Source organism: Numenius arquata, chromosome 19 (assembly GCF_964106895.1).
Source record: "Numenius arquata chromosome 19, bNumArq3.hap1.1, whole genome shotgun sequence".
In the NCBI taxonomy this organism is placed as follows: domain Eukaryota; kingdom Metazoa; phylum Chordata; class Aves; order Charadriiformes; family Scolopacidae; genus Numenius; species Numenius arquata.
The window spans coordinates 5,171,777-5,193,955 of record NC_133594.1 but is presented as its reverse complement, the minus strand read 5'-3'; the positions used below and the strand labels follow the sequence as shown (position 1 = coordinate 5,193,955).

The 22,179-nt window shown below is 48.8% G+C and overlaps 1 protein-coding gene across 1 annotated transcript in view; it reads left to right on the top strand.

Annotated features, from left to right (window-relative positions):
• Positions 1-15,434, top strand: part of MEGF9 (multiple EGF like domains 9) — a 55,643-nt gene extending 40,209 nt beyond the window's left edge. Inside the window, exons 3-6 of the mRNA XM_074161390.1 lie at positions 5,714-5,853; positions 9,758-9,901; positions 10,786-11,058; positions 14,980-15,434. Of these exons, the coding sequence (XP_074017491.1) occupies positions 5,714-5,853; positions 9,758-9,901; positions 10,786-11,058; positions 14,980-15,434 (1,012 nt within the window). The remainder of the gene's footprint in view (positions 1-5,713; positions 5,854-9,757; positions 9,902-10,785; positions 11,059-14,979) is intronic.
• Positions 15,435-22,179: the final 6,745 nt, after the last annotated feature.

Here is a 22,179-nt window from a genome sequence, read left to right as displayed (position 1 = left end):
AACCTGTTCCAGTGTTCCACCACCCTCATAATAAAGAACTTTTTCCTAATATCCAATCTAAATTTCCCCTTCTCCAACTTAAAACCATTGCCCCTCGTCCTGTCACTGCAGGCCTTTGTAAACAGACCCTCCCCAGCCTTCCTGTAGCCCCCCTCAGGTACTGGAAGGCCGCTATTAGGTCTCCCCGGAGCCTCCTCTTCTCCAGGCTGGACAACCCCAGCTCCCTCAGCCTGTCCTCGTAGCAGAGGTGCTCCAACCCCCTGATCATTTTAGTGGCCCTCCTCTGGACCCGCTCCATCAGGTCCATGTCCTTTCTATATGGAGGGCTCCAGACCTGCACACAGTGCTCCAGGTGAGGTCTCACCAGAGCAAAGTGGCAGAATCACCTCTCTGGATCTGCTGGCAACACTTCAACAACTTCAAGGGGAAGGTGGTAAATGATGGTAAATGTGTTTAGTAAAGCTCTCCTTCAGAGCCATGGGGAGTTTTGCCTGGCTCCTTCACATGGTATGCCCTGGTTTGAGACTCAAAAGCTTCCCAGTCTTGTATGTTTTTAAAATAAAGGCACAAAAGCCCGGTGCTGGGCCATTTTGGCTGGCTCTGCCGTGGCCAGGCGGTCCCTGGGCTCTCAACGGCAGCTGGGCATCCAGATTTTTCTGGCAGCTGGGAAAACATTCAAAGTGAATTTCTCTCTTCCCTCCTCCTTGTGGGGGGGGAGGGAGGGGAAGAGGAAAATAAATGATTAGAGCTTGCTAAGGGTTTTCTGTTACACCATTAAACCCTGCACAGCGTGCCTCCCAACAGCCCCTAAGGCGATGGTCCTCCATCTCCCCATCCATCTTGTGTCTGACATGTCCCTGCTAAGCTGAGGGTGTTTCTGGGGAGGAGGAATGGAGACCCATCGCAGATGCAACTGCATGTTGCCATCTCTCACAGATCACAGACATTTTAATGTTTGGTTGGTTTTTTTTTCCTTTGATGAGGATTTTGGAGATGTTACCTGTTCTCTGTGCTCTGCTCCCTAGGACACTTCCAAGTGGGGTCAAAACTATCTGCAGTCCTCCTGTTTAACAGCACCCAGAGGAATGCACGGGGGCAGGGGGGGGAACCTGTTGTGTCCCCATGACTTCTGTAGCTGTAAAACTACAGTCCCATGTAAAATCCTACCACGGGTTTGTGGCCACTGGTGGCGCAAATCACTTGGTGGGTGACAGGATTTCCTGTGTCCTGGGCCAGTTCCCCTGGGGTGGAGTAGAAGTGAAATCAGCCTGGCTTTTGCAGACATATTTTGGGGTGGAGGCTGTCCCCCATTGCCCAGTCATAGAATCATAGAATGGTTTAGTTTGGGAGGGACCTTAAAGACCATTCATTTCCAACCCCCCTGCCATTGGCAGGGACTAGACCCACTAGACCAGCAATATTTCAAGATGCTCCGAGGGCTGGAGCCCCTCTGCTGTGAGGACAGGCTGAGAGAGTTGGGGGGGTTCAGCCTGGAGAAGAGAAGCCTCTGGGGAGACCTTAGAGCCCCTTCCAGTCCCTAAAGGGGCTCCAGGAGAGATGGGGAGGGACTCTCGATCAGGGAGTGGAGTGATAGGACAAGGGGGAATGGTTTTAAACTGAAGGAGGGGTGATTTAGGTTAGATCTGGGGAAGAAATTCTTTGCTGTGAGGGTGGTGAGACCCTGGCCCTGGTTGCCCAGAGAAGCTGTGGATGCCCCATCCCTGGAAGGGTTCAAGGCCAGGCTGGATGGGGCTTTGAGCAACCTGATCTGGTGGGAGGTGTCCCTGCCCAGGGCAGGGGGTTGGAACTGGATGATCTTTAAGGTCCCTTCCAACCCAAACCCTTCTATGATTCTATGATATTTGGCTTTTCTTTACAGCCCCCTCCCCAGTGTCTTCTGGCATGGCTGCATCCTGCCAGTGGGTGCTCTCCGGCCCCGGGCTGTCACCCTGCAGGCATCTCCACAGCAGCTTCAAGGCATAACCTGGAGCCCAAGGGCTGAGGGCCATTAGATGCATAAGCTCCTGCTTCGGGGGGGTCCCCAGCCTGGGGTGTAGCCCTCACCCCTAGAAGGTCAGATCTCTTGGTGTTGGATCCCAACCTTGCACAGGGTCTGCCCCTGTCCCCGCGGGCTGGTTAATCACTGCCTGCTCCTTCTGCCAGCATCTCTCGTGCTGGTGATGGTTTTAATCATTAGGAAACGTATATGAAGTTGATGAACGAAGTGATGGTGATATACACACACCTACCTGGGCTTTCAAATAAGTATACTGGTAAAAATCTAGTAGAAACCCAGGCTGGCAGGAGGCTTTTGTTACTGGAAGTCTGGTTTTGTCCCAACACATCCTTCCATCAATTCTTTTGGGAGAGTTAAAAATTGGCTGGCTTCAGTGGAGTTAATAATCATCTGCAATGGAGTTGAGCAATTGATGTTGCTGCATCAAAATGTTTCCCTCTTCCCTTCCCCCTCTTTCCCCCCCACTTTCCCCCAAAAAAGAAATTCCTGGCTGATACTCAAAATCCAGTTCAGTTCTCACTGTGCAAGTATTAAACTGTGGGTCTTTTCTTTCAAGTTTCTGGATTTTTATGGGCACAATCGGTCTGTTAACAGGACTTTTTTTTTTTCTTTTTTTTTTTTTTTTTGGTGGTTTCGAGGCATTTATATCATTGACCTTTGCTTTAAAAAGTGTCTGACAGTCTTTACTGGACTGGAGCTATGAAAAGGAGTGTTGTAAGGGGGCTTTATTCTATGGAAGCAATGACCACAGGCAAAGCTTTATATTTGCTGAGTGATTTAATTCTTGCACATGCAGGACTTGGCTCCGCGCCACGTGTAACATGTTGAGAAAAGGTCTGCTTGAGAGGCATTAAACCCAAACTTTCCAAAACGGTCTTTCTTTTTATTTTCCTTTTTTTTTTTTTTTATTTTAAAATAGCTTGCTTTCCTGTTATTTTTAAGCCTGACGAGTGAAATGAAGGGACGCTGCCCCCCGAAACGCTGCATTGGGCTCTAGCAGTGTCATTGGGGAAATAAACCTGCTTTAAAGAGATGAAGTGGGAGTCTGGATGGAAGGGTGCCAGGCGGGAGGAAGAGGAGGGTGGCATTAAGATAAAGGCTTGATCGAGGGACAGGAGAGCGTAAAACACAGCTCCCTGGGCGCCAGGAGGAAGCCTGGGAGGGTGAAGAAGATACAGCTCAAATGCTTGGTCCTGCAAAGTCCTATTCATAGGGCACATCCCCAGAAGATGTGTTTTCAGGCTAAATTTCAGATTCCTCCCCAAATTAGTCGCTTTTCCCTGCTTGGCTCTGCCCGCTTTCGGGAATGATCTGTCTGGTGGCGGTCAGAAGCAAATAAAAACAAACTGCTTTTTGTTTGCTCTTATTTTAAACACTGTGACAACGTTTGGATTAATGTTAGGTCTTGTGAAAAGCTCTTTAAAAGTCAAACGTACTGAGCTGCTTCACAGCGTCCCTTTGAATCCTGCCTCTGCCTGCTGCAACTCCAGATAATGGTCTGGAGAGCAAGGAAACATCGTATTCCTTTTCCCTTCTTGTAATCAGTCCATTAAATATGCCTGAAGTTTCATATTCTGGAACTATTTAATTGTGTAGCCACTTGGGCTGAGTTCCGTATTTTTGGTGTGCCTTTTGAGTATTTCCTCTTCCTTTGGCAAGCAAACGATCAACAGAAATACTAAATTATGTTAATTTCTAACAGAAGCGAAGTCTTCCCCAAAAACATTGCAATCTACTGCATTTTAATTAAAACCACCACACCACCAGTGCGTCGAGCCATTTGGAGCCTCAGCCTCTATTCGTTTTAATCAGCAGATTTTTCTAGGGGCTTTTAGAAGCTAATTCTGCATTGCTCGCTCTTCCCCAGGAGGAGCCAGGGAGAACAATGGATTATCTTTGTTGGAGGCACACGGAACCCTGAAATACTGAATTTGAAAAGTGTAGGAATAGGGTGGAGGTGACACCGGGGGAGAGCTGAGAGGAGGGTGCATCCAGCGCTGTGCAGGGGGGGCTCCGGGGATGGTCCCCACCTCCTCTGCCGCAGCTGCAAATAAATCCATCGCCTGGAGGAGACCAAATCCCGTTTATTTGGGTGCTGTCCTGGCTTCCCTGTGGAGCACACAGGGGATGAGGCTTCCTCGGGGCTGTCGGAGATGCAGAGAGGCGCCTCTGCACTCTCTCATCCTGGGCTCGGGCTTTAGCAGATCCCTCGGTTTCAGGTGGGACGAGCCGTAGCCGGGAAGGTGATGGGAAAGAACATTTTCTCCATTCCTGCGATTTCTCTGAGAGCTGAGCCGCAATGCTGCCAGTACATAAACTCGCTTATGAAAGCGATAGGTTTGAAGCCTCTATGTGGAAAGACTGGCATGGAAAGCCAGAGGAATGAGGGTAACCCCTGCTTTTTATAGCCTCCTGCTATTTGCTCATGCCAACCATCACCAGTACCCTCTATTTTAGCTGTGGAGCTCCACCCGCCGCAGCCAGCCTCCAGCCCAAGTAAACAGGGAGCCGCCATGGGAAAACCCTCTCTTCTCTTTCCCTGGCTCCTGCTGGGTAGGAGAAGTGGACTGAGGAGAGGGGCTTGGCCTGGGTGGCCGTGAGGATGTTGCGTGGAAGGGATGAATGGGATGATGGAGGAGAAGCGGAGGGTGAGCAGGGAATTGTCTGCTCGTCTGAAAATCCAGGTGCCGCTCAGCGCCGATGCAGAGGGGAGGTGATTATCCGTGTGGGTGCTCTTTTATCGCTCAGGCGCAGCGAGCACGGCTGTCCCAGTGTCCTGCAGGACTCGGGGCTGGTCCGTCATGAAGCTGGGATCGGAGAGGGGCTGTCGGAGCATCTCCTGGGGGCTGATCCTCCTGGGGAGTTCATCCTGCCCCTCTATTCTGCCCTGGTGAGTCCCCATCTGGAGCACTGTGTCCAGTTCTGGGCTCCCCATTTCAAGAAGGACGGGGAACTGCTGCAGAGGGTCCAGCAGAGGGCTACAAAGATGATGAGGGGCCTGGAGCATCTCTCTGATGAGGAGAGGCTGAGGGACTTGGGTCTGTTTAGGCTGGAGAAGAGAAGACTGAGGGGGGATCTGATCAATGCCTATAAACACTTAAAGGGGGGGTGTCAGGAGGATGGGGCCAGGCTTTTTTCAGTGGTGCCCAGTGACAGGACAAGAGGAAATGGGCACAAACTTGAACATAAGAAGTTCCACCTAAACATGAGGAGAAACTTCTTTACTTTGAGGGTGGCAGAGCACTGGAACAGGCTGCCAAGGGAGGTGATGGAGTCTCCTTCTCTGGAGACATTCAAACCCACCTGGACACGTTCCTGTGCAACCTGCTCTGGGTGGACCTGCTTTGGCGGGGGGTTGGACTGGATGATCTCCAGAGGTCCCTTCCAACCCCATGTGATTCTGTGATGCGTGGGGACAGCTTTGGGCCCAGGCTTTTCAGAACAGGTGATGATTTCTGGTACCCAGCTGGAAATTGTTGTCAGGGCAACTGGTTTTGCAAAGGCTGAGCCTTTCTGGAGCTCCGCATCACTTTTTGGAAATCGTTGCCCATGGGTTTCCTGTCCCGCTTCCAGCAGGCGATTCCGCGCAGAGTTCCCCGCTCTGGAAAGGGGAGTCCAAAGCTCTGGCCGCAGGTTTGTACTTTGGATGCCTCCCAGCACATCTAGATTTTCACTGTTTGTTTTTCCTCTGTGCAGCTCTGGGAAATGCCAGTGTAAAGTCGGTGTCACGGGCCTGAAGTGTGACCAGTGCAGTGACGGATACTACAGGTTCAACGCAACGGTCTGCGAGCCCTGCCAGTGCAACAACCACTCCAAAACCTGCAACAGCTCAACAGGTAACTCCTCCTCTCACCAGGGCGGGTGCCGGCATTACCTGTCTCCTCTCTCTCTGTTTTTTGGGTTTTTCATTCAGCAGACCTCTGCTCTCATCCCCTTCATCTTTGTGCCTTGAGTAAGGGGTTAGAGCATCTCCCTTACTAGGACAGGCTCAAAGAGCTGGGACTCTTTAGCCTGGAGAAGAGAAGGCTGAGGGGAGACCTTATCCATGTTTACAAGTACCTAAAGGGTGGGTTGAAGGAGGATGGAGCCGGACTCTTTTCAGTGTTTTCCAGTGACAGGATGAGGGGCAACAGGCACAAGCTGGAACATAGGAAGCTCCATTCAAATATGAGGAGAAACTTCTTTCTGGTGAGGGTGCCAGAGCCCTGGAACAGGCTGCCCAGGGAGGTCGTGGAGTCCCCTTCTCTGGAGATTTTCAAGACCCGTCTGGATGCAGTCCTGAGTGATGTGCTCTGGGCAACCCTGCTTCGGCAGGGGAGTTGGACTGGATGATCTCTAGAGGTCCCTTCCAGCTCTGACGATTCCGTGATTCCGTGAATCTTTAGATTAAAACCAAATTTAAAACGCGGGGGAAGGTTGGAGCTCGTCCTCTTCTAGACAAGTCAATAAAGGCTGGGATATTTACCCCAGGCTGCAGAGCAAAGCCTTTATTCTGCATTCTCTATCGGAAATCAGTGCTCTATTGTTCTCTGCACTTAACACAAATACACAACACAGGGCTTTCAAGGAGCTTTTGTTTAACTGCTGTTTACCTGGAAACATATACTATAGTGGGGCTGACGTAAGGTGGCTGTTACTGCCACAGATAACATGATTAGCCCTGGAAAAAACTGGCAGCGCCTAATTAGTATTGCCCATTTTTTATAAATTTGCCTTGTTCGTTTTCCTTGATCATTTCTTTGACCCTCTCCCCCTCACACGGATGTTGATGGAGTGTGAATGTGGAAGCACCTGTGCTCGAATTGCTTAGGGGAGGGCAGGGGGAAAACTAATTGCTTTCCCCGTCTCCTCTGGAAGGAGAGATCCCGGAGGAGCGATGTTATGCGGCTGCCTGCGCAATCCCCACTTTAGCAACAAAACTCACACTTCAAAATCCAAATTCTCATCAAAACTTCCCAGCTGAAATGCAGTTCTTTAGTATTTATCCAAGAGCTTAGAAAGGGGCGATCATTTAAATAACGTTGGAGGGTTTTTGCATAGCTGGCAGAGAGGCAGAGCTCATGGAATATGGTATTTCTGGGCAATTTCTGCAGCGGTGGCTGTTCCCCTGTGGCCTGTGTGTTTGCAGCACAGAGGAACGGAGAGCTGCAGTGCTGACTCTGCCCAGCCGATGCCCTGATCCTGCCTGGATGAATTATTGCATTCATTCCCGTGCTGAACTTTGTGTGCTTATGTCCTACTAATCCTGAAGGATAGAAGATTGTACCTAACGCTGTGGGCGCATCAGCTGCGGTACTGACTTGGAGCTGGCTGTGTGGGTTTTGTGAAGGAGTAAGATAATCTGCTTTTCCTTTTTCTCTCTCAATGTTCCCCCCCACTCTTCATTTAAAAAAACCAACCCAACAAACTCAAACCCGGCGCAGACCTTGCCCCCGGGATGGGGCTGTTCAGGCGGTGCTTCTGCTGGGGCCGTCCAGCGCCGACCGTGGCACTGCAAAGAAAGACCCTCTTTTTGGTTAATGACCTATTGTTGATTTGACAAAAATCCCTTTTTTAAAAAATTTTCCTCCATCTGCTTTATTTGCTGTTGGGGGTGGGGGGACCCAACAAAACCAGAACAGAGAGCAGTCAATTAAAAATTAGATCCGACGTCTAATAAGTAGCGCAGTGCACTCAGCCTGCTCTAGAGACTGCACTTTGTGTGACCTCCCCAGCTTTCCATCAACTCTCTGGAGTCTTTGTCAATTTTTCAAGGTTTATTTCGCATCAGTGCTGTACTTCGGGCTCCCTCTGCCGGTTCTGCTACCGTCTCTGCTCGGCCTCGCTCTGCCCAGGAGGAATTTAAATTAAAATTAAATTACTGGGCTGGAAATTGGGCAGCCCCAGCTCCCCAGGCGACCCTTCCTTTGACACGACCCTTGTGGCCCAGGTTGTGTCTGTGCAAGGCATTTGGTTGCAGCTGCCCAGCTGAGGTCTGATCCTTCCTGAGGGCATTATCAGGATGGGAAGTGCTATTAATTATTAAGGTTTTCCGCAGCGATACCTGATTGCAAGCCCATGCAGGCGTTGCGTGGCTGAGCAACCTGCTGACTCATTGGAAACGCAGCCATTTTGCCGGGTCGGTGTAGATAAATGTGAGTAATTTCCATCGATGGGAAAGACATTGGTCCTGAAATGACCGAGACTGTACAGAAAATGCAGGTGTGATTCCAGATTTATACCACCATTAATGCCTGCAGAGCACGGTTCAAGGCACCCTTTGTGCTGATGGGGCAGGTTGACCTTCCTCCTGGCGTCCCGCTGAAGCTGCTGATGGAGGTTTGCGACTGGAGAAGCCGAGCCCAGCAGATCATTTTCCCCTCTAACCGTGACATCTCTGCCACAAAACCCACCGGCTCGTGTCTGACAAGCTGTTGGGTGAAGAGCAAACAGTGTGTAGGAGGTGACGCCACGGAAGTGTCCTTGCTCATTGGGGTGCTGCCAGCCCCACCGCCCCGGGGAATCGGCCGTTTCCCCAAAGTGGCATCTCCCAGGCTTTGCTTCCCGTCCCGGTGCGAGGGTCAGCTCCAAGGACACGCCGGGCTTGCTCAGGGATGCTCAGCTGCAGAGTCATCGCTCTGGAAAGAGAAAAGTAGGAGCTGTGCAGCGTGTTGGGCTTGCAAAGGAGCCAAACAGTTCCAACATTAATAAAAAAATCTGCTGTGGGTTTTTAACAGTCAGCATTAACCTAATTCCGGATTTTTTCTGTGGTTAATGTTGGTATGAGACTTTTCCGTACCCCCGCAGCAGTGCTAGATTAGCTCAGTGAATCTCTTCTCTGTGCTTATACATGCAGTGAATAAACTGCTCTGTGCCGCCCCGGTTTGTTCGAAGGTGGCTGTTGCCTTTTCAGAGTCTCCTACACGGGATTTAATCAAATCAGCTTCCCTCGGGTCACTGCCACCTCCACGAGGAGCCCGCCGAGCTACAGGATGTTCCTGTTGATGGATGGGCTTTTGATAGAGGCTGCGTTTTTATAACTAGGGAGATTTTTCTTCCTCTGGTCACAATGGTATGAAAATGCAATTTAGAGGGCCATTAGGACACAGCCTCTGCTACCACACAGCACATCGGTTTTCTGATTCAGGGGCTTCCCCGGGAAGGGGAGGTGACTCACGTGAACCCCCAGTTCTCCCCTGTTTCTCCGGGAAGGTCAGTAATTGCTGGTGCCTTGTGCCTGTAGTGAACGTTCCTCCTGTGAGGGGGATGGAGGAGCTGAAGCCATGCTGGTGGGATGGAGCCATCTGCCCCCAGAGCAGGACGGTGGCACTTCCTTACCCCTGGCCACCCGCTCTGCGGCGGCTGCACACAAAAAAGGGCAAAGGCATAAACTGGAGGGACCCCTTGTGGGATTTGGAGCATCAAGATCCCATCTCACTGGCACAGACGCAAACTCCCCTTCCTTGAGGACCATTTAATATCGATAGTATGTGTTTACCTGCAGTGACCTATTTACAGTGATGAGCTCTGGGCATCTCTGCTGGGGTTACCTACTTTTTCACATTATGTGTGTGTGCGTGTGGAGAGCGGGGACGACCATCAGAAGGTCGTAAGAGGCCAGAATCATGTTTTGGCCGGAGGGCATCCAAAACCACCTGTGAGCTCTGATAATTGCGAGCGCTCCGTGCAGATTCTTGACCCAAATGTTCTGCTCCAGTTCCTGCTGCTGAACAGTTGCCTCTGCTCCTGCCCCTTCCCCAGGGACCTGCCTGCGCTGCCAAGAAAACACCGAGGGAGACCACTGCGAGCTCTGCAAGGAGGGCTTCTTCAGGAGCAGCCATGCTGCCCACGCCTGTCATCACTGCCCATGCTCCACCGTGGCATCGACCGGCACCTGCCGAATACGTAAGGCTTTCGTTTTGGTCCAATTCCTCAGATAATGCATGTAGCTCACTGCAAGTAATTTGCCACTCGGAGTGTCTCAGCCTGGCGAGGTGGTTGATAGCCCGTGACTCTCCGGTTTGGGGGAGCCGGGGCACCGTGCTGGAAGCGGCGCCTGCCCCGATGCGTCCCTGGTGCTGGTGTTGCCTCTGGCGAGAGCGGCTGGGCAGCGGAGGGCAGCAGAAACGCTTCGCGACAGGCTGCAGCCTGCTCTGAAGAACCCGCAGAGTTTTGCAGAGAGAAACTGCTGGGCTTGTGGCAGGCAGGAGAAGTGCAGGAGATGCCCAGCAGTGCCCAGCCATCCATGCCTTTGTGAGCCCCCTTCTGAACATCTCCGTGGGGCTCCAAACAGAGATTCCCCAATCTTCCTGCTCTATTTTGATGTAACCAAGAGAAGTCATAGCTGTAATGAACACGCGTAAGACTTTTTTTGATATTTCCTTCATCATTTCCTTTATGATGAAGCCACCTCTGGCTTCATGTAGGGCAGTAAGTTCCTGCAGATTGATAACATCCCCCATATAGTTCCAGCTCTTTTCTGAAATTGGCTGGTTGAGATGCAAATGTTCAGGAATAAGAATGTCTTTGCTTAGCAACGTGTTGAGCATGCTCTGTGAGGCTGGTACGAGGCATCGGAAAACCCCTAAGCTTTTTTTTCCTCTAGAAACAGAAAATGCTGCAGTTCAAAAGTTATATTTTCAGGTTAAAACTGCAGATGGAGTCACACTCACTGGCTGCTGCTATTTGTCATAGTGACTTGTGGTCAGGTCCCACAGAACAAATCCCGCAGCGGGTGTTTCTCTGCAAGGGGCTATGGCACATCCCGGGTTTCTTTCCCTATCCTGTAGATCCTGGTGAAACTGCCCCAAGGTGTGACAAATGCAGGACCGGGTACACTGGCCCGAACTGCAACCGGTGTGACAACGGCTACTACAACTCCGACAGCATCTGCGTCAGGTGTAAATGCAACGGGAACGTGGACCCAGCCCTGTCACCCGCTGTCTGCAAACCGGAGAGCGGGGAGTGCCTGGGCTGCCTGTACCACACGGCGGGGTTCCACTGCCAGGAGTGCGAGGACGGCTACGTCCGAGACCCCGAGGGCACCAACTGCACCAAGAAAGGTAAACCACCCTCCTCACACCAGTGTGGAAGCTCGCTGGGCGGCTCAGGTGGGCACAAGCTGCCTGAAGGCTGGGGAGGGAATGCTGTTAATTGTTCAAATTGGTTTAGGTTCACCTGGCCTGTGGCACAGGGAAGAGACCAGACCTTTGTAACACGTTGGTGTCTACTGGCTGTGAAATCTGTGGGTTAGAGTCAGCTCTGGAACCACCCAGGCACCTCTAGTGAGCAAGCTGGAAAACAGAAACCGTTTGCAGTGTATTTAAATGTAGGTTTTCAGGTTTCCATCGCTTGATACACTTGATCTCCTGGTGCCCAGTGCATTGTCCGTATTGACTAGTCCATTCAATAGCACTGTCCACTTCCCTAGAAAGGGTGTTTATGATAAATTTTGTCACTCCTCATACTCTTCAAACAGTAACTACTTGGACCAAGTTTAGATATTCTTGGGGTACTTTTTGGCTTTCTAAATGGGCAAGCCAAAGCTCAGAGCGGTGAGATCCAAACTTGCACAGCAAGTCAACAGCGGAATTCCCTGGTACCCACTCTGGGGATCTCTCATCAGTCTCCAGTCCAAATCCGAGACCCTGCATGTAGCATCTCAGGCGCAAACTAGCTGTGTACTTAGAGAGGCTACTCCATAGCAGGAGGATTCATAGTGAAGTGGGAGAAAATGGTTCTGAAGTTGCTCCTTCGGTGGTTATCAGGAGGTTGGTCCGCAAGGTGGATCTCCAGCTCCATGCATGGAAACATTACCGATCTCATGGATTAGATAAGAGAAGCCAGAGTTCGGGAAAGTATCTGGGCCCAAATTCATCCTTGTCAGCAATAGAGATTTAATTCAGATCTTCCATCAGGAGCTAATGTGGTTCTCAGTCCCATGCTGCTCTCCAGAGGTGTAATCACAGAGGCCTCTCTGCGCGGGGAGATGATCAATACAAAAAAGTTGAATGCTCATTAGCTGTAACTGTACCGTTACGGGGCTGGAAACAGCAGTTTTGCATCGGGTCATCCATTATCTCCCCCTGCACAGCTCTGGCTTTGTGCAAAGAGCTCCATGACCTTGTTCTGTTAAAATCCATATGTATGGCTTTGCTTGTACACTGGCAGTTTTCACCATTCGTTTTAATTTCACGGCGTTGTTACAGGCAATTCCTGATGTGGGGAAGGAAGAGACGTGCTCTTCTCACTTTCATTTTCCCTTCACACCTATTTTTTCCCTTTCTTATTAAGCAGTTAAAAAGGTGTAGAGCTTACTCCCGGTTTCTTACACACAATTTGCCTAAAAATTGACATGGTGAGGTACTGTGCATTAACTAGTTTTAAGTTAAGATTGAGTGGCCTGGTTTTGAGTGGCTTCTAGAGCGAAATCATCACCCAGACTCTAATTAAGTGGTCACAGTTGTAATAAGAACCTGTATTTTGTACAGCCCGGGCAAAGCTAAACCCAACCCCGAGTGTCCACAGGGGCTGTTCAGAGTCTTAACCCTGACCAAGATTTTGCCGCTTTCAAGGCGGACGGAGAGAATATTCAAAGGACGAGTGGGGTGACCAAAGTCAGTCGTTCCCGACCCCTGGGTGGATGGTGAGGCACAGCAGCGAGGACCTTGTGACGCAGTGTGGCACTGTGCCGCCCAGCTGAGCACTGCTAGCCGTCCCTGAGCGCTGTCGTGGGGGCTGCTGGCCCGGCCCCGGCTCCTGCCGCTGCTCCTTCATCGCAGGAGGCAGCAGAAGCTTTGTGGGGATGGCATTTCAATCGAGCAGCTGGAGATGACGCTCGCGTCAAAGCTGCCAAAGCGGCCCATTGACTGAGCAGCTGCTGCTCTCAAGGAGCTGCTTCGGGACATCTGGAGGGTTGGCACGGGCCTGGCGAGCGGAAAAAGGCATCGCTGGATGTGTCAGGGCCCAGAGGCGACAGTCCGCGGTCAGAGCACGGCACTGTTTCACCGTGACGTTACCACCAGTTCCAGGAAATGTTTTCACCCCTGTCCCCCTTGCCAGCACTTCGGCTGATGCTGACTCACAAATAAAGCCCAGAAAAGTCCTGTTTCCTCGCTGGTGAATCAGCCATTGTCTCTGCTCTGGGTTTTTTTCTAATTATAGCTACTGGCAGGGTTTGCCAAGAACTGAGTGTTGATGAAGGAATTTGGAAAGGATGACTGAATTCCTCATGCCCTTCTCCCAAAGCTGTATCCAGGAACCTCTTGCTCCTGTCACGTTGCTTCCTACTGCAAAATTCTGCCTGTTATCCCATAGAGAAATGCCTCCTGGCATTCAGCATCCCGAGCATCCTTATCAACCTGAGGCAGGACCTGCAGAGAACAGAGGAGCTGCTGCAGGGAGGGGCTCTGAGCAGGAGCCTAAATTAGATGTGATGCCCCCTCCAGAGGAGTTTCTTTCTCCATTGCCTGAACTGGGAACGTGACAGCCCAAAGTTAACTCGTGGGAGTTCCCCTGAGGGCCCGTAGCAGGAGATGTGCTGAATATTTCCAGCTCCTGTTGCCATTGGAGATGCAACTTAGTGCAAAATTAGTCCTTCGGAAGTGACTCTCCTCCTCAGTCATAATTAGCAGAGGTTCTCTTCAGGAGAGCTGGATCAATACAGCACGGCACCATCGGCTGTAATTGCTGCAGCTGTAAGTGGGTTGAAAATGAAGCTGCATTTCTGAGAGCAGGAAGAGAAGTGGAAGAGAGTGGGAAAGAGGGTGCAGAGAGCCCTGTGGAGCAATAGGTGTAGAGAACATTTTGGTCCATTGAGGCTTCAGCTTCTGGAGGGTTCCTGCTGCCTGTCCTTGAGATTCTAAAATAGATTGGGTTATTCCTGTGAAGAAAACGTTTTATTAGTTACATTTGGGAGCCTAATACTCAGGCTGGTATGGTGCTTTGTGAGACCTATAGCTCAACCGGTTTGAGGAAGGCGTAATGAATTTGCATCCCACTTATGAGATCTCCAGCGTTAACTTGTCGCCGACTCCCGGATCTGAGAGGGGAATTATCCCATGTCTGCTGGAAGGAAAGCTGGTTCTTGGCTATTTTGGCCTGGGAACAGGCTGCAGAGGAAGACGGACCTTGTGGCACTGCCTGGTAGTTGCATGTTCTCATCCTTCGTGTGCGGACACATGCCAGCGGGTGGAACAAAACCAGGATCCAAACTGGCTTCTGCCGTGTTGAAAAGCTTCATAAGAACATCCACAGTCTTTTTTGTGTTGAGATTTGATTCCCTTCTGCTTCTGGTTGTGCAGACCGGGGGTTTCTGTGAGATTTGTGCATGACTTCTTCATTCAAAAGCAGAACTGGGGTTATTTTGTCCTTTTACATAAAGCCGTGTAAATACTGAAACCCGTTGCTAAACGCTGTGATGGCAGAATACTCATGCTTCATTTTTTCATTTTTGATCTTCTTATACAGGTAAGGTGGAAATTATAATATTGTGACCGTAATCCTACATCTAGTGACGCAGTGACTGTGAAAGGTTCCTGGCGTCGCTGTGTCCTCCCAGCCTGACGGTGCAGCCCACGCAGACAAGTGAAACTCTGCCTTCCTTAGGTTCCAAGTCCAGACTCTTGCTGAGCTTGGTAGAGCCCCGTTTTCACGGGCTGAACACGACCTGGACTTGGCGCCTTGCTTTCACCATGAGTATCTAACACTGAGCCTTGCCTACTGCACCCATCTATCCATCACCAGACTTTCAATAAAAATGCTGCAGTCAATGAGCACTGAGCACACAGAAGTATTAAAAAAAAACCCAAACAAACCCAACCCTGGCTAACCATTTTTGTAAACTATTTTGAAAAAAAAACCCCAGCTTTAACAGTGTAGACTTAATTGCCATATTAACTGTGATATAAACGTCAAGTCTCTTATGTTTGTGTTTGATTCCAGCTTGGCGTATCTGTATTGATAATTTTTTATTTGTTTTGCAGAAGCCACTCTTGGCCCAGAAACAAGGGAGTTTACAACTTCTGCTCCAAACGCCAGCAAGGCGACATCATTTCCAACGGCAGTGATAAACAGCACGTTGTCACCAACAACCACACAGACTGTATTTCCTATGAGTTCCTCTGACAATAGTACCTCTGCCTTCGCAGACGTTTCGTGGACTCAGTTTAACATAATTATTTTGACAGTTATCATCATTGTTGTGGTCCTACTAATGGGCTTTGTGGGTGCTGTCTATATGTACCGTGAGTATCAAAATAGAAAACTTAACGCTCCTTTTTGGACCATTGAACTCAAAGAGGACAACATCAGTTTTAGCAGCTACCACGACAGCATACCCAACGCCGATGTGTCGGGGCTGCTGGAAGACGATGGGAATGAAGTGGCACCGAACGGACAGCTGACGCTGACGACTCCCATGCATAATTTTAAAGCTTAGAAGAAGCGATCCAGCTATTCCGAAGTCAGCTTAAAAAAGTTACAGGGCTTGTTGAAAGGGGTATCAGGATCCGTGCCAAGGTTCCACGCAGAGGAATTTGCTCTTCAGATACTCTTACGTTGGGCATGCTGTAGCTTGCAGGTGAACAGGAAAAAAAAAGTGTAGTACATCCGAATTTCAGGTAATACGGTGAAAAGCATTCAGTGTCCTGTTCTCCATAAAGATCCATAGAATTCACTGTTGTTAAAGACTTGATTATGCTGGGCTGAAAGTATTTTTTTTTACGAAGAGGCAGTGGGGTGGAGAAAGCAGTATCCCATGATTCAGCAGAAGCTACTTGATTTCCAGCCAACCTAACACTTATGTCTGCATCCTTTAGTTTGAAAAGGAGCTCATGAATTAACAGTGGATTTTCAGGAAACAGACCTTTGCAAAGGCTTCGTATTAGTTCCTGATATAAAGTTGTTTGGAAAGGAGGACAAAAAAAAAAAAAGGGAAATAATTGTTCACTGTACTACCAAGAGGCAAGTAGAGGAGTGAGTTGCACACTTGAAAAAAGTCACCATTCTCAGTTTCCACTAAGCAGGGAAACAGGAAAAAAAAAATCATGAAAATATTGGAGTTAGGGAAAAGACTAAGCTTTTCCCTTTCTGAGTATTTATACAGGGTGATGATGCTATTAAAACATAGCAATCCATTGTTTTTTTTTTTTAACTAGAAGGAGTTAATGAACTTGTATAGTTTCTGTGCAAGGGAAGACGACAAGACATCTCAGGGTTGCCGTGTAAAAATAAAAGCTAGGCTTAATACCCTACCCTGATAGAAATGGTGTGTTCTGTATATAAAATGTAATATATCTTCTTGGAATTGTATTTGTAATTATTTGTAAAAAAAGACAACCAACCAACCAAAAAAAACCCCGACAACAAAACCATGAACACTTTCCCAACCTCCCCTATTCCCTAAGTCATATTTTATCATCTAGATTTTAATTGTACAGCGGTTAGTGGCGTTGTTTAAAAAGAAAAAAAAATGAGGATTGTTTAAAATACTGTAAATTAGATGGCAATATTGTTGGAGCTGGGACTCTGGCAAACACCGACTGCTTAAAGCTTTTCTTCTAGTGTCATTGAATAACTTTCTTTTTTAGAGAAAATGTGAGGCTCCCTACTTGCATCTGTTAAATTTTCCCATTCCTTTAAAGATAGAGTGAAACCAGTGTCACCATAACTAAGGCCAAGTTGGTGTCCAAAAAAGCGGATGTACCATTCTGTAACTTGCTTTTAAATCCTTATACAAAATGCAAATACACTGTCATGAATGCGTTGAGAGCCTGATCTCAATGGCTGAGCTTTTCCGAAGCAGCTGCTCATCACGTGAGTGGGTCTCGTTGCCACCTCTCCCGTGGTGACACGGTGATGGGGGCACTTGCCGGAGGGCTGAGCGCAGCCTCCTGGCATCTTGAAGGGCAAAAAGCAAAAATCTCCTGAATTTGGGTGGAAACACCTTCCAGCCGAAGAGCTTGCAGGAGCCGATCTGCGCTTCTAGGCTTAAAAGCTGAAAGTGCATGGATGCTTTCAGGACATTTATGTAGCACAAGGTGGTGGTGGGGAATCAGCCGTTAAAAAAACCTACAGGGGACTTTAGGTTTTACAGATTCCCCTGATTTTTGCGGGAGGCCGGCAGGCTGTTAGCAGGGGGAGAACAACTCCTGGGCAGCACAGCAGAGGGAGGTGGCACCACGGAGCTCCTCGCTCGTACTCACAGTGTCCATGCGTGCCTCGAGGCGGGCACTGTGCCCTCCCCGTGCCAGGCAGCCGCTGGGTCCGACCCGGGAAAATCAATACCATTACATTTAAGCAGGGCGTGAAGCACATATCTCACCTACTTCCTGACCGACCTCGGAACCGAAGCTGCGTTGCTGTCCCCGTTGGTGCTTTGTAAGCGATTGATGCTGAGGATAAATGAAGTACCTGCTAAAGGTCAGCAGGAGCTGACTGAGGCATCCTCAGAGCCAGGCAAAAAGAAATATTTCTCAAGATGAGAAATGGTAGGAAGAATGTGGTGATTATTTATTTGCTTTCTGGTGCTGCATGGAGGCTTTTCTTATTATTGGAGACTTTTTGGGGGGAGGTAGGTGCTTTAAACACATGCGCAAAGATGCCGTTTCTGCCTCAAAAACTTGCTGCCTGATTTAACTATGAGGCATGGCAAGTGAGAAGGAAAATAGTCGAGGATGAGCAAGGGCAGAATGTGATACTGCATCCAGGCCTGAGCCGATGGAAAAGCTCTCGTCGCCTGCTGTCCCCCCATAGTTAATAAATTCAGCTGATGTCATTCAGAGAAATGTTACTTTTACTTATAAAACGGGGGAGGACTGGAGGAAAAAATCTGGGTATTGCTAATCCTCGAGTTACTCATCAAACTTTTAAAGAGCAGAATGGTGACAAAACAGAAAATTTCCTGAAAATTGTCATTATTTAGCAGTGCTGATTTAACGACATACTTGCACTTGGTCACTTCATAGGGCAGGGAAAGGTAATTTAGGAAGTGTTAGCTTCTGGGGCTAATGCCAGTAGGCAAAGCGAAGGACAGATTGTTCACTTTAACGTTTCCAAAATATTTTAGATCTTTTCCTCTTTGCCACAAAACACCTCTTCCTCCAATGCTGGTATGACTGAAGGCTACTTTGTAACAGGAATAGGCTTTGATTTTTTTTTCTCTCACTGTAGAAATAATGACCATCTGCAAAACCAGAGGGTGAGTTCAGGTGCTGAGCCCTCCTGCCACGGCACAGGAGGTGTCTGCATCTGGGCTGCTTCTGGCCTCCAAGTTGCTCTTCAATGCTTTGTGTTTGAGCCCTGGGTTTGAAAAGAGGAGGAGAAGACGCGAGGGAGGGCGGTACAGCTGTTGTCTGTGGGTCGCGCATCTGGATGAAGGGATCCAGAGGGCCCCCGCGGATGTGATGGCGATGGGAGGCTTGCCTTGGCAGGGGGGACCTGGCTGCCCAGGTTTGGACAGCAGAAGAAAGCACAAGATGTTCTTTAGCAGGGACTGGAGCACAGCAGGGATGTGGCACTGGGACAATGCTTGTCAGATGGCAAAATGACTCAGTAGGAAAAAAACCAGCCATCTCCAGCCAGCCAGGCCTTTGGCACAGAGGAACGACATGTATAAAAAGGAGATGGATGCCTCAGCAAAGAAAGACTAAACAGCTTTGTGTTTGACTTTGGTGATGTGAGATTAGATCCTCCTTCCTCTCTCCATCAGTCACTCATCTACCCCGTGAGCACCACGGGAGGTGAGAAAGAAGCTGAGCTAGTTCTATCTCCAGTCAGCTGGGGTTGGCATTGTAGTTTCAGGGGGTGCAGAGCTAAAATAAAAAGGTCACCAGGACCACTGACCTGCTACATGTTATAACTTGTCATGAAGCCTCTCAGATGTTGAGGTTTGCCCTGCACCACGTTGGGGTATGGGCAGGTAAACCAGAAATGGGCTTGCAGGGCTGCATTGAGGCCCAACTCAGAAGCGAGCAAGATGTGGGGAAGGCATCTAGGTGACTTCTAGGGCTGATGTGGCAATACAGGTACACGTGGCTTTCCTGAAGGGCCACCACGCATAGCCTTCTAACTGGGCATGCTGCTGTTTGGCTGTCAGGGAGAAAGGCAGCCGATGGCGTGGTACGGTAGCTGTAGAGCATAGAGAAGGTACGACAAAGCAGGTAAGGGCTGGGTGATGGTGGGAAACCAGCTCTGAAGGCACGATCCTCAGGGTCGTGAGGGCCCTGTGGACCCAGCTGGTCTGGATGGGGCGAGTTTAGTTTCACAGTCACGTAACTGAAGGCAAGAGGGATATGATGGAGCGGATAAAGGGCAAGAAGCAATAGTGTGTTAAAGGCATGGGGCAGCCTGGATGGCTCACAACACAGGAGAGCATTTGGTGAGCACAGAGTGCAACAGACATGCAAAAAAGTGATGTGGTTAATGTGGATAGATGTTCTCAAATCTTACGAACCACCGTAGCTAGAAATAACTGCAGGGAGCGCTAGCCCTGGGGAGCTGTCAGGAGATGTCATCCATGGGAATGGTAATTCACTTGGAGCAGACTGAGCAAACGTAGCACGCTGGAAGCCGTTTGTGGAAAAGGAGTGGATGTATCCAGCATCCCTCAGGTGTCCTGGGCCAGTCACCCGCTGCGGTACAGCATCTTCAGCTCCAATGTGACATGCAGTGTCAATGCGGCAGGAGGTTTGCACAGTCTCCTTTAAATAAAGGATGTAAGATTGAATCCTAAAAATATGTTTCTCTTGAAAGTGAAGTTTTAAAATGAGCTCCCACAGGACTCCGCTCTTCATGTGTCAGAAGAATGGATTAAAATGAGAAAAATGTGGGCCTTAAAAATTGTACTTGCTCCCAACTGAAACCCATCAGTCTTACTACACATCCAAATAAGGCGTCTCCTAAGCATATGCTATGCTTACAAATGCATTTCTAAAAAAAAAAAAAGTGTATGATTTGAATATATGTCAGAATTTATACAGAAGAATGTTATTTAAAATGAATAAGAATAAATGTATATAATTTGTATCTATGCCACTTGGATCTTCGCATTTGTTTTTTTGTTCATTAAAGTTCAGCAGGAGTCTTCCCACTGATCGCAACCAGAGCTGGACTGAAACCTAAAGGCTTGAATCTGAGCTCATCCCAATAATGACATTTGTTCCAAGAGAATTACTCTTTCATTATACCCTGTATGCGAGATGAGAACCGTGGCACAAAAATGTTTTTTAACATCAGATATTCATAAGTACAGTTGACATTCTGTGTCGGGTAATCCGTCTAAGAAATGAGCCCTATGATCTCTCGTGTCTGTTTATTAACCATTCCAGCTTTCAGCTACTTTCATTAACACGTTTGGTAGCCACAGTCGATGCCTATTTCCCCGTTATTGGCTGTAACATCCACACAGACGCATTTTGTCAGAGATGTATGCGGTCATTAAAAATGAAACGTACAGGGCAAAGCTAGAAATTGGAAGAGGATATTCCATCAGGTTTTTCTTCATCACCACAATGGCTCTTTCAAAGGAAATTTATGTTATCAGATACTCTGAATCCACAGCTGTGGCGTCAATAGTTTTGAGCCGCTCTGGTAGTGTCTGCAAAAGGACCTATGGAAAACTTGCATTTCTTTCCCCCTTGGCAGCGTTAGGAAGTTGATTTTCTTTTTGGCACAGAAGCAAATGCAAATGCTAAAAGGTAGTTTTACCTGCTGAATGCTACGTCTAACTCTTTGGCCTTTATTAAGCAAAGAATGTGGAGAGGTAAGTCAGCATCAATTAAGCAAACACTCAAAACTTAGTGTTCATTCAAATGCTTAGCTAAGCCAGAGCCATATAAGCAGGGACCACGCTGGTGAAATTCCTGGGCGTTTATCGAGACCTGATCTGCATTAGCAGAAGTTTGATTGTGTATGACTTAGCTTAGGAGGAATTTTGCTCTGAACTGTAAGAGGAGGAGGCGTAACAACGCTGAACCAGGTCCCCAGAGCAGGGACTTGAGAAGAGAATGGCGACGAGGACCCATCCTCAGCTGACGGTGACATGTCCTCCTCGTGCCACCATCGCACTTCAGCCACAGCGCATGGAGCTTTCATCCTGCTCTTTGGGAGTTTGTGGTCGACTCATCCACACCATTACACTCACCGTCAGTATTTCTTTCCTAGACTCCCTTTAGCATTTACTTTGTCTCTGAGGGGGTAAGGATCTCGGGCTGCCTTGTAAAGTAGCAAAGCGTCGTTCCAGTGGTACGAGGGAGCATAATCTCCCCAAATGTGCTACTAATTAAGATAAGGTTAAACAACATTAAGCAGATTATCGGAAGGCAAGTTGTTAACTGCTTCTAAACAATACGTTTCCTGGCCCTTTCTGCCCCTCGCAGCTTTTTGGTGCTGCTGCAGATTTTCAAACATCGGGCAGTGCAATAACCCCGGGAAATTTTCCATCATGTCTGTGTATATCTCTATACATGCATATATCTGTATGCTTTTGTCCATCAAGCAACAGTTTCATGAAGTGATAAACTTAATAAGGAGGGCCCCGCTGATTTCCTTTTGAAAGGCAGTATGTTGGGATGTGCACCATGGCTCTGTGGACACAGAGGTGCTTTACCAGCCCGTAGCACACAAGCAGAGAATGATCTGCGCTGTGCTTGCGGCTGATGGATGCTGATTTAATGGCGTGCATCAAATATGTAATACCTTACTGTAACCTGAAACAAGAGCAAATTGGTGTCATCCTTTCAGTAAGTGGACTCATTCATTTGATGAAGATCTGCTCCGTAAACATGCAAAGCCACATGTCAGACGGGCTGATCAGATCCTGGCGCCAGATGGCAGACCTGATTTTGCAAACTTAACTTCGGCTTGGCAGAAGGTGAGGCCGCTGCAAAAGGGGACCCAGTCACGTAAGGTGACAAATGTCTCTCAAGGGACACGGGGGAGCTGACGGGACCGAACATCTCTTAGGATCATCAGACCCCAAGTGCAAAGCATCAGGCACGTCCAACTGGACAGGAGATGAGATTAAGAGCTTAGTTGGGCTAAGTAGTGCCTGGCATTTCCTGGCGGTTTGGGACGCCAACAGCTGCTCCACCGTGCACTTACACACAGAAAATTGCAAGACGCAAGCAGGGATGGGGAAGCCCACCATGACCATACACATCCTGTGGTTGCAATGGCTGCTGCCA